Source organism: Polychytrium aggregatum (assembly GCF_025602895.1).
Source record: "Polychytrium aggregatum strain JEL109 chromosome Unknown BJ171scaffold_134, whole genome shotgun sequence".
Classification (NCBI taxonomy): Eukaryota; Fungi; Chytridiomycota; class Chytridiomycetes; order Polychytriales; genus Polychytrium; species Polychytrium aggregatum.
This window is the reverse complement of record NW_026516336.1, coordinates 450-12,882: the sequence shown is the minus strand read 5'-3', so window position 1 is coordinate 12,882 and position 12,433 is coordinate 450. Positions and strand designations below refer to the sequence as shown.

At 53.1% G+C, this 12,433-nt stretch overlaps 1 protein-coding gene and 3 non-coding genes across 4 annotated transcripts; 3 read left to right on the top strand and 1 right to left on the bottom strand.

Moving 5' to 3' along the window:
* Positions 1 to 782: 782 nt before the first annotated feature.
* Positions 783 to 853, bottom strand: BJ171DRAFT_t393. Its single transcript has one exon. It is a non-coding gene; the product is annotated as a tRNA-Gly (tRNA).
* A 7,266-nt stretch (positions 854 to 8,119) lies between these two features.
* BJ171DRAFT_t396 lies at positions 8,120 to 8,190 on the top strand. Its single transcript has one exon. It is a non-coding gene; the product is annotated as a tRNA-Gly (tRNA).
* A 728-nt stretch (positions 8,191 to 8,918) lies between these two features.
* On the top strand, positions 8,919 to 8,991 carry BJ171DRAFT_t397. Its single transcript has one exon. It is a non-coding gene; the product is annotated as a tRNA-Arg (tRNA).
* A 1,807-nt stretch (positions 8,992 to 10,798) lies between these two features.
* Positions 10,799 to 12,112, top strand: BJ171DRAFT_433874 (uncharacterized protein; the record flags this gene model as incomplete). Its single annotated transcript, XM_053107934.1, has 2 exons — positions 10,799 to 11,285; positions 11,628 to 12,112. The coding sequence occupies 2 exons, from the start codon at positions 10,799 to 10,801 to the stop codon at positions 12,110 to 12,112; spliced, it is 972 nt and encodes a 323-aa protein (XP_052961700.1).
* Positions 12,113 to 12,433: the final 321 nt, after the last annotated feature.

The window sequence follows — 12,433 nt, the reverse complement described above, 5'->3', positions numbered from 1 at the left end:
ATCGCACATCGCACATCGCACATCGCACATCGCACATCGCACATCGCACATCGCACATCGCACATCGCACATCGCACATCGCACATCGCACATCGCACACCATACACACCACACACCGCACACCGCACACCATGAACAGGATTTTGCCATAGCTGGTTGTTCGACGACTGGGGTTTTGTCCCTTGAATCTTGTTCCTTGAGTCTTGAATCTTGAATCATGAATCTTGGGCTCCGATTGCGCCGCCTGTGAGCGACCGAGCTCTGCCCACCCAACTTGTCTCGTTGCTCAGCTCATACCGCCTCCTATCGCGCTTCCGGCCCCTGCGTGCCTCGTCTCGATTCTCGATGCCCTTCGTGTCTTCTGCCAGACCAATACACGACGCCAATTATGCCCTATTCTGGGGCTGTTGCCATCGATACCTTTCCTGGTAAGTGCATTTTTCCTCGGCCGTGTCTTGATTGTTTCAAGAGTGAAGTGGTACTTGCAAAACACCAAGCACCCACCCCATTGTTGGAGCGAATTTGCTGATACAGATACCAGAGGGTCTCGGTTGATTGCGGGCACTGCCGCCGATGGCGTCACGGTATTGCGGCGTCCAACCGGGCAACAAGATACAGAACAGCAAAATCGCCACTGGTTCCGTCGGCAATCAACCGAATGAATGGATAGAATGAAAAGGGCCATGGGAATGCACGATACCATCCGAAGCCAGCCAACCCAGCCGCGGAAGAGGAGGGTGGTATGGAAAAAAAGAATGGCCCAAAAAAACGCCAAGCAAAAGTGCATGGTCCGGGAATCGAACCCGGGTCTGCCGCGTGGCAGGCGGCAATTCTACCACTGGACCAACCATGCGAGCTTGACCTTGATCTCAACTTTTGGATCCACAGGCACAGGCTCTCCGTCGCTCTTTTATTAACAAACCGCTCAACACTCTCAACCAACGACCCCCTCCACATGCCCCCGACCCAAACGGCCATCAACGAGATGGCCATAGACACCTCGGGCAGCCCTGCTGCCCAAGAACCAGGCCAACCGGACGAAAATCGCAGCCTAGGAAGCAACGGCCATCAGGTCAGTAGCGCCAATATCACCGAGGCCACCGAATCAGCACCCACCAAAAAGCACCGCAGGGATGGTGAGCCCATCCAGCTGCACGTCGGTCGCAAGAAGACCGTCGAAGAAATTATCGAAGAGCTCTATGCAGATTCGGCAATCTTTCCCAACCCGCCCGACGTGGTTGAAGAAAAGAAGTGGGCCCTCTCGATCCTCGAGAAGGCCAAGAACAACACTCTCACCGACCAGGACTTCATCCCGGTCGATTTCAAAGACATCACCTACCGCCGCTTTAGGTTTGTCTTCGCTCTGAAGGCAGACCAAGTTCAATGCTCCCGTTGCAGAGGGAGCAAGCCCCCCGCCTGGCGTATCGACGACGCCCAGCACTCGGTCGTCTGCAAGAACATGCTGATGAGCCCGGACGCCGCCACCAAGGTGGAAGAATGCGGGAAGCATTTTTCCATCCTCGTATTCTGGGGCCTGATGACCCGCCATGACGAAGCCGGATGGAAGCTTTTCGAACAACGGGCCTCCCTCGCCGATGCCAGGGCTGTCGGGAAGCGCGTCTGCGCCACCGACATGCGCAAGAAGCAGAGTCCCCAACAGCAGCTTCAGCACATCCAGAGTGAGCTTCTCAAGAAAGCTCAGAAGATTAACGAAGAACTCGCCAAGCTGGACCTCAGCAAGCCCGAGGAAGCTGCTAGAATCAAGGCCCTGACCCAGAGCGCCACCGAGTGCATGCAGACGCTCGCCTCCGAGCTGGAGCATGCGTCCCGGGCCATCTCGGAACGCCCAGCTCCGACATCCTACGCAGCAGCCGCCCAGCGGGGTGCCAAGAAGCAGCCCGACAACAAGACAATCGACGCGCGCAAGCTGGCGGCCCTCGAAAAAGTCCACCAGGAGGCCGATGCCGGCAAGAAGAACGAGGCCATCGGCGCCATCCTCCGCGGCCGTGACCCCACCGACGGCAAGTGGCTGGTGCCCAAGACTGCCACGCCATTCAGGATGATCAGATCCTCGGTCCCTGTCGAGGAAGGACCCTTAAAGGATAGGATGGACAACGCCGCTTGGGTTTACGTCAAGGGTATCCCTCGGGGTAGCTACCGCACGATCAGACAAGCTTTCAAGGAGAAAGGTTTTGCCACCAACCAGATTTTGAATATCAGCTTTGTCAACAACAGCGTCTGTGAGTTTGTTCTCAGAGACAAGAGCTCGAGAGAAGAATTCTTGAAGCACATTACGGACATGAAATTCACTGAAGTCGCACACATGGACGTGTCGAAGATCACCGAGGCCGAGAAGGAGTCCAAGAAGCTCCAAATCAAGAGCTTCATTGAACGCGCTGCCAGGATATGTGCGGAATCCAATGACCTCCTCACGGCGACCTTGTACCAACGGAAGATGAACGACCCAGCCGTCGCCGAGCAGATCACTGCTAAGGCGAAGGAACTGGCTCGCAACAAACCAGGCCGCCAAGAAAAAGGCGGACGCGAAGGAACCACTCCTCCCCGCAAATGATGCAGCCCCAACCTACGCCCACTATTAGGTTCGCGACCCTGAATGTCTGCGGACTTGAAACCTCTATACACGAGGTTATCGAAATGGTAAAAGCAAAAGACCTCGACTTTATAACAGTCCAAGAAACGTGGCTCAAACCACAGCAATCCATCGGACCTTACAAGAACCTCATAGTTTTCGAAACCCGAGAGCCATATGTCTCTGTCGACGGCCTCGCAAGAGGCACCGGAGGAATCGCCCTCATTCGGAACCCGAAAACCACCAACCTCGAAGACTTTAGCAACTTCCGCGTTGGACCTCATCACACGAGCATCTGGTTCAAGTTCCGAGGCATCGTCTTTGGATCTTTCTACCTCAAGCCTGCTCTATCAGCCAATGCGGCAGCCCTGCAAAAGTTCCGAGAAGCCCTGTCGGCCATCAAGACCAACACCACAGAAATGAACAATCCTATCCCATCTGTGATCATGGGCGACTTCAACACCCGCATGGGCCAGACAAGCAGAGACACCCATGAAACCGCCAACCGTTTGCAACCACTGCGGACAGCTGTAGCGGGCGGCTTCCTGGAATTCGTGGATTCGACCAACCCCACGGGGCAACACTGGACCCACGTCGTCAACGGGAAGAAACCACAACACTCAGTACTGGACCTCTTCTTTGTCTCGACGGCACTGAGACACAACGCCAAGACGGTGACGGTCCACTCCAACGATACCTGTAACTCAGACCACCGCATGGTGTCGATGGAACTTGAATGGAACGCCGCCAGAGAGCCTGCCCGCCCACCAATCCTCGTGTGGCGAACCAACAAGCTCGAAGATCCCGAAACCCTCCAGCAATACACGGAAGCCTTTAGAGTCCACCACCCAGTAGTCGTAGAGCAGATCACACAGCTGGGAACCCGGCTACCACAAGAGGATGGACCTATGGCACGCGAAGACGCCGAAGCCCTCGTTGAATCTGGGTGGAATATCATCAAGAACCACGTCACAGCGGTGGCACAAATCGTCATTGGGAAGCGAAAGAAGGATGGCCCGGCTCCCCGCAACGGCTTTTGGACACCGGAAATGGCTGACATCAAGAAACGACGAAACACGGCTTATCGAATCGTGAACCGGTCGCCACAAGGCTCGAGAATCCAACTGCAGGCCATGGCCGACTACGAAAACATGAACAACAAACTCAAGGACCTCATACGACGACAGAAACGCGCCTTCTACAACACCTGGGCCCAGTCTCTCTCCACCAAATCGGACTCTGAGCTCCTCAAGGAAATCAGCAAGCGAGACAAGGTCAAAAGCGGCTTCTTCAACCGGTCGATTCTTCCGAACGACCAAGACAGCATGGACCAGTACCGGTCCCACTTTGGGAACATCTCAAGTCGTCTCGGTGTTCAAGAAGCCAACGATACACCGCGTCCTCAGGAAATACTATTCAGTCGCCTCTTGGGCCGCGAAATCACAGCAGAAGAAGTAAAAACAGCCATCCGACGCATGGGGAAACACAAGGCCCCTGGGTCCGACGGGATCAGTGCCGAGCTCCTACACCCAGTAACCGACCAAGTCTCGGATTGGCTGCGTCAGCTCTTCAACTGGTGCATGTGGACCGGCATCGTCCCTCAAGAATGGAATGTCGCCATCAACCACCCCATCTGGAAGAAGAAGGGCGAAGAAGAGGACATCAAGAACTATCGCCCGATCTCTCTGCTACAAGTTGTCCGAAAGGTATTCGAAAGGATCTTACATAGCCGACTCCTCCAGGAGATGGGCCCCATCGACATCTCCCAAGGAGGCTTCCGCAGCAACAGGGGAACCCTGGACCAGGTATTCGCACTCGATTCAATCGTCAAGTTCCTACAGAACGACGGCCACACCCCGTGGATCGCGTTCATGGACATCAAAGCCGCGTACGACTCAGTTGACCGGGATCGGCTCTGGCACAAACTCGAGCAACGAGACATCCCCCCGCATACCATCCGCATCCTACGCGCGCTCTTCGACAACGTGACCACCGCTGTTCTCGTGAGCGGCACCAAATCCCGGCCGTACTGGCTGGAGATCGGGCTGCTGCAAGGGTCGGTTCTTTCACCCACCCTCTACAGCCTCTTCATGGATGACCTCGCACAGAACCTACGAGCAGTCACATCACCCAGAATAGGGAACCTCATCATCAACAATGTCATGTACGCGGACGACATGGCGTTGGTAGCAAAAAACCAAGAAGACCTCCAAAGACTTGTTGACATCTCCGAAGCACACGCAGACGAAAACAATTACGCTTTCTCTCCGACCAAATGCGAAGTGCTTACCGCGGAAGCAAACCCGACCCCAATCACACTCAAGGGAACACCTCTTAGCTTCGTCACCAGCACCTACAAGTACCTCGGGGTGCAGTTCGGCCCTGATGGCATCGACGCAGAGGCCCACGTCACTCAACTAAAGCACAAAGCCCAGTTCCGAACCAAAGAGCTCAAGGAACACGGCATCTTCAGCAAGTCAGTCTACCCTGGACTGATCGTCAAAATCTACAAGGCTTTCATCCGGCCCCGTCTGGAGTACGGCCTTGCCATCGTCAACATGAAGGGCCCGATAATGAACACTCTACAGGGGTGCATGCTGGACACACTGCGATCGGCACTCAACATCCGCCAGAACGCGTCTGGTCCGGCTGTCATGACAGCCACAGGAATCTACACCATTGCGACCAGAAAACAGATACTGATGATCAAGTGCTTCGGACGGTGGTTCGACAGGAAAGACGACCCAGGATATCTTGGATCCCACGTGCTCAAGTACATCACCGAGTTGCCCCCAAGAAACCCAAACAAGAAGATACTCTCCAAGCTGACCGGAAGCGCCGCATGGAAGGAGCTCGAGAGACAGCACCGAGACTCCCCAGACAGAACAAGACTGGACCTGTTTGAATCTGGAACTGGCACCGGCACACCCATCAAGAAGGCGGTGATCGTTCACAGTTTTGAAAAAGAGCGGAAGCCCGAGAAAGTAATGTCGATCGCAGGCACCTACAAGTGGGAAGGCGACCCCATCCTGACAGCGCGGATGCCAGTAGCAACAGTTGCCCAAGCAAGGAGAATGCTCCTGTGGCGAGTCGGGTGTTTCCCACCTAAACCCGACAAGGAGTGCAAAAAGACCGGACCCAACGGCCCCAAGGTGTATGTCAACAGAAAACATGCAGCAGAATGTGTCCGAGCCAAGGACCGACTCGAGAAATATGTTCACCCCACATCGATCCCCGAAGGCATCACCTACATCGACCTTGCAATCGACGCACTCCCCAAGTTGGCTCGAGTGCCAACAAGACCACTCACCACCGATCCTGAAAAACAGAGAAGATGGCGTGCCAAGCGCAGCCGAGTACTGAACAACAGACCAGCGATCTGGCTGGATGTCGTGGCGGTGCTGGATGACATCGCAACCAAATGTCTGTCGTGGACAGCGGCCCCTCGGGCTGACCAATCGCAGCAAACAAGTACCTGAGAAAGAAACCCTCCCAGACGCATGAGCAGACACTTGGACAGGGAAGCCGGAGCTGGAGTCCCAAACTGTCACTGAATGGATGAGTTCGGCAAAACTTGACATCGCCGTCCCTCCGCAAACAGGCCCCATGGGATAGAGAGCTGTACACCGACGACCCAAATGTCCCGGTTGGCAAAGCCAACACCCAGTGCCAGAGCCCAAAAGGGACGCTAAGGCAAAGTCTTTAATAAAGACCCACCTATTGACTGGACCAACCATGCTTGGATGATAAGGTTATTCCAATATGCTATATGAATACAGCAATGCTTGACGCCGCAAACGCAGCCATGAGCCACTCATTCGACACCACAACCACTGCCATCAGCATTTCATTCGACACCGCAACCACGGCAATCATTGCTACCACTGTTACCACGGCAACCACGGCAACCACGGCAACCACGGCAACTACGGCAACTACGGCAACTACGGCAACTACGGCAACTACGGCAACTACGGCAACTACGGCAACCACTGCAATTCATTGCTGTCCGCTCAAAGCCAAAATGCGCTGTGTACTTTAACCCATTCTCCCGCGCAAGTGATCAACTCTGTCTACAATGCGACATCAGTATATACCGAATAAATAAACACCCCATTTCTGCTCACGGATGCCTTCTCCACTTGCCCACAGGGAGCGGCCGAGCCGACACAGCTTTGCGACCACTCTTCGGCCGCAGGCACAAGCTGCCATTTTTCGAAGCTGAACATTGATCCGTAAATCCGACGAGAATACTGCGCATTACACAGACACATATTTCCGCGCCCGCTTCAGCCACGTAGTAAATTGTACAACTTCGATTGAAGATTATACATGGTCAATATCTGGGAAAGGACATCCAGAGTGTAAAATCGCATGTACTTCGTTTGTCCATCCGTTTGGCCATCCGCTTGACCATCCGCTTGGCCATCCGCTTGATCATCCGTTACCTGTCCCCAGACGCGAGATGTGATGGAGCCGATCGATATCAACCATGCACGTATGATCACCCAGGTCAGCACTCCATATCAATCATACAATCGTACAAGGGCGATCTTGTTATGAACCAACGTTGGCGGGAACATATCCGGCGCGCCCTGAACCGCGCGCGCCACGACAGGATATCTTCCTATAAAGCCCATGCTCACCCCAAACCAGTATTACTCCTTGTTCGAGGATATTCTTGTTCCTTCATCATAATATATCTCTTCACGTATACAGGCTTGCTGTTTCTCCCTAATCTTCCCTAACAGATCTCCCGCAATGTCCCGATATCTTGTTGACCGTATGGTGCTTTGTTTGAGGGATAACTTTGAACAGAGACACCTCAAACGAATAGCGGCCACGCCTCGAATGAGCTGCGGTGGATATTCAATTCCGAAATCACATCTAAAGATATGATTTCTCAGGTCTTGTAGTACTTGACTGGACATGAGATACTTGACATGGTCGCTCCTTTGCAAACGGATCTTTCGAAATGGCAACCGTGGTGAAGACAATAAGATATCACATTTGGAGCCTCCAAAAGCCAACACCAGTGACTCAGAGGCAAGTGAGTCGTTGATATACAGACGCGAATGTCGAGAGCAAATCCCTTATATTATCCAAAGTTCGGTTTTTGGAGGCCAGCGTTGACAGGGATGCATTATTATCATGCGAAGAATAAATGGATCCAGAGCCATAAGTTGAAACGATCGCTACCCATCTGGCACTGTGACCATGTTGAATTGGGCAACATGCCGCAAATTTCGGCCTTTGGTGGATAGCAGTGGTTGCAGTGGTTGCAATGGTAGCAATGGTAGCAGTGGTTGCAGTGGTTGCAGTGGTTGCAATGATTGCCGTGGTAGCAGTGGTAGCAGTGGTAGCAGTGGTAGCAGTGGTAGCAGTGGTTGCCGTGGTTTCAGTGGTTGCGGTGTCGAATGAAATGCTGATGGCAGTGGTTGTGGTGTCGAAAGAATAGCTGGTGGCTGCGTTTGCGGCGTCAAGCATTACTGTATTCATATAGCATATTGGAATAACCTTATCATTCAAGCATGGTTGGTCCAGTGGTAGAATTGCCGCCTGCCACGCGGCAGACCCGGGTTCGATTCCCGGACCATGCACTTTTTGTCTCGCCGTATTGTGATTCTGACTCTGATTCCGATTGTCGGTCTTGTCATGTCATACCAACATTTAAGTGTGTGTCCTCCATCACACCTGTTCCTCACTCGTCCGTGCGCATTATTTCTTTTATTTGGAAGGCTGTGATGTCGCTCGGCCGTCGTACCCATCGATACTGCCCGAGGCAATACGGAGGGCCTGTTGATATCGTCACCTGATTGGGCTTGTCAGCGTGTTTCAATAGTCCTATGAACGAGAATGACCACTCCTCCAACACGAATACGGCGTTCAAATAGATTCTTTTGGAACAAGCGATGACGGTAAAGCTTGTCTCACACTTTCAGCGCGCATGATTTGCTCGGCAGAGCTACGGATAAATCCGGCTGTGGTTGCTGGGAAATTTATCGGCATGATCTGACTCGCTCACAACTTGCGGCGCAAATATTGGAGCATGGAACAGCCGGACCATATGAGGCTCCTTGGAACCGCTATCCCTGGATGACTCGGCGCTAGGCCAAGTAAATACTCCATTTTGACGACCAGGTGCCGCCATTGTGTTTCGCAGCGTGGCACGAATAGAATTACAATATATATATAAACAGCAATTCAAATGTCGAGGGTGGAGATTAGCGCTGGGCAGTATGATGCGGCGGTGATGGAGCGGCATGGCGGTTGAGGTTGATAAATTTGCCATTATGATCTCAATTTTTTTCGACCTTTCCAAGAAATCGGCCGCATGGCCAAATGGATAAGGCGCTTGACTACGAATCAAGAGATTCCAGGTTCGACCCCTGGTGTGGTCGTTATTTTGCTCTTGTTTTTGGACATCTGCTGTTCCGTGGCTCAGGTCATGGCCTCCTGTTGACTTTTGAGAGCCCGCCCGGGACGTGTGATTTTTCGGCTATTGATTATGACTGGCATGGGGAATGGGGCGTGGCACCGAACCTCGAACTGGGGGGGGGGATAGTTTTATTTTAGCTTGCTTGTAATTTTCTCTATTCAAGCTGAGGGACATCTATACCTCGTCTGTGCTTGCAAATCACAGTCGTGAAGGTATGATAAATGTCAATCAGCCACACAAGTACAAGCTTGTCGCTTTCCATCGTGCTCGGCTTGACTCTGCTCCTGTCGTCTCGGACGTTTCCGTCCACCATTGATGATGACGAGTAACCCGAACACTCTTCCAAGTGTCCTCAACAATGTTTTGACATTCGGTGTTGTCGATCGGATATCTGCATCTCACGTCGTTCGTTGTAACCGATCGCAGCAGCCAGTCGCAGTCGTCAGGTCGAGCAGCTTGTCGACTGTCCCGACGCTTTCGTGATTGCTCTTGTTCCAGCCGGGATATCCGAGTTTCGGATCTTCGACGAAACATTCACCTGTTGCATTCAATCATCCCCATCAACACAGCTCGGGGAGTGGTCGAGGCTCAGCGATGCAAAGATCTCCTCGACCTTGGTGCACTGCTTGCAGGGTCTGTACATTCCCTATGGATGGTCAGAGCGGTGCCTGTACTCAACTCGCTATCATGCTGCAGTAGCACCTCTCCACTTTTGATCCTCGCTCGACCCACAGTGCTACCGCCTGCCGCTTGCTGAGGATCTCGAGGATCAGTCCATTCTCCATCGTAGGTCGGATGAGCGTCTTGATGGTCCTCGTTAGAGTCTTGTCTGATGGCCTCGAGGCACCGGAACTCTTTGGCCATTCACATTTCCATGCCATCAGGTTTCCCTGCCATCAGTGTTTCTCTACCATCAGTATTTCCCTGCCATCCGTATTTCCCTGCCAACACAAGCACACCTTGATGTTCTTCTCTGGAGGTTGCGCGACGGGTTTTGATGCAGTCTTGATTGTGGGTGAGCATACGGACTCGGTGTGATCATGCATATGATATGGGCAGAGTACTTTGTGGATCATTCGGGCAGTAGCTTCCCCAAAGCTGACATGCGGCTGTGTGCATTGTATTTGTGCTTGGTTCGCACATCAAGGCAATGATGTCGTCCATCGACAACCACTCACTCACCACTCGCTCACTACTCACCACGTCCAGACCAGCTGAGTCCAGTTGGGCACATCGGAAGATCTGTGTATCTCCTCTGTGTCGCTGTCTCGATTCCCAACCCCATCTCTGTCTCGGCATTGGATCTGTGGGCCCTGATGGTGATCATCATGACAGTTGTCGATGGAGGACGGCGTTGCATGTCTGAGTGTGAGTTGCCGCCAAACCAATCGATATCTAACGCTGGTGGTAATGACAGATGCTGGATGTGTGGGAATGCGGGTGACAAGCATTGGTTGACTGGCACTCGATCCATGGATCCAATGCGATCCTGGTTTCGTGACTGTGCCACTCTCATTCCATTCCACCCATCTCGCCTGGACATCATCACTGCACTCTCCTCACATCCTAGTCTGTTGCATCATTCAGCCAACATGGCTCACCCGGCCATCGATGAACACTACCCAGATAGATTCACCATCATATGCTGCAACGACGGTTTCCAGCTTGCCCTCGACCACAACACCATCAAGATCCTGCTCAGAGTATGCAAACGAGCCCGACCCCTCCTGAGCTCCAAGATGCCTCGCTTCCACCGCTGGTGTCAGAGCATGGAGCTACTCAATCTGGAAGGACACCTGCGAATCGGTCTCACACCGAGCGACCAGATCGCCCTCTCGCTACACTTCGAGGATCAGGCTGCAGCCGACCGATCCTGGCTCGTTGCTCAAGCAGACCAAGGAAACGCACCGGTCTCGTATCTCCTTGCTCGGGTGTTGCAATCTGAGAACGACACAGAAGCAGACGATGACGATGAGCTTGAAGAGAATGCCAAGCATCAGCAAATCTTCCACCATCTGAAGCGGGCAGCCAAGGCAAGCCATTCCATGGCCCAGTTCCATCTTGCAGAATGCTATCTCAACGGTCGCGGCGTCAAACAAGACTTCACCAAGGCCGTGGAACTGTATCGCAGACTTGCAGATCACGGAATATCTCAGGCTCAAATTGCCCTCGGTGGATGCTATGAGAATGGTGAAGGTGTCGATCAAGAGTATAACACAGCCATCGAGTGGTACTCAAAGGCTGCCGACCAAGGCAGTGAAGACGGCCGGCACCATATCGTGTTCCTCCAAGGGTGGCTCTCGTTCATCGGCCATGATGTCGAACAGAGCGAAGTTAATGCGCTCAACCACTGGCAGGAAGTCAGCACCCAGTCCACCGATCCGATCATCAAACCCATCGCAACTCACATGGTCGGATGGATGCACTACCTTGGCCGAGGAACCGTACGCGACGAGCCAAGGGGTGTCAGGATCATCCGAGAGAACAAGTCGGACCGTTTCAAGCTCGGAGAGTCCGAGAGTCTGGCTGCATACGGTGATGCCAACTCCACCTCGCCCGTTGCCCGCAAGCTCTTCCAGTTTTGCCAGTTGGGATCAGATCGTGACTGGCTCTGCAAGCACTTCATGGCTCTGTGTCTGCACCATGGTTTCGGCACTACCCAGGACCGGATGAAGGCAGCTTGTGTCTTTGAGCAGCTCGCCAACGACGGCCACAGCGACAGCCAGTTGCGGATCGGAAAATACCTCCACTGGGGCCTGGGAGTATTGGAGGACCGAATTACGGCATTCGAGTGGTACAGCAAATCGGCCGACCAAGGCAATTCGTACGGGCAGTGGATGACTGGTGTATGCTACTACTGGGGATACGGAGTAACCAAGGACTTTGCCAAAGCATTCGAGTGGTATCGCAGATCGGCCGAGCAGGGAAATCGATACGGACAAGATTCTATCGGTAGATGCTACAAACATGGCGAAGGGGTACCTGAAGACATCGACACTGCCGTCCTCTGGTACCACAAGTCCGCCGACCAGGGACACAAAAACGCCATCGAGAGACTCAAGGAGCTCGGCGAGTGGCATTGATCCCCGATTTCACATGAGTGCATCATATCCAAACAAAAAAGCTGCAACAATGCAGAGGTAATCAGAACAGTCAAGTAACCAGGATGTCAACACCCATCCCAGTCACGGAGACGTCAAACAGTGTTTTAGAGCGTGGTTCCAATGAAGCAACGATCGCTGAGTGATGTTATGTTTTATATTCAATACCTTCACTCCACAAGCCCGTGGTGTCCCATCACAACCTTACGCTGACGGACCCGTGGAGACATCGAATGATCCGACAACGACAAAATCCGCAATCAGATATTTTGAGAATGTCCCGTACTTTGGCTTCCCATGACC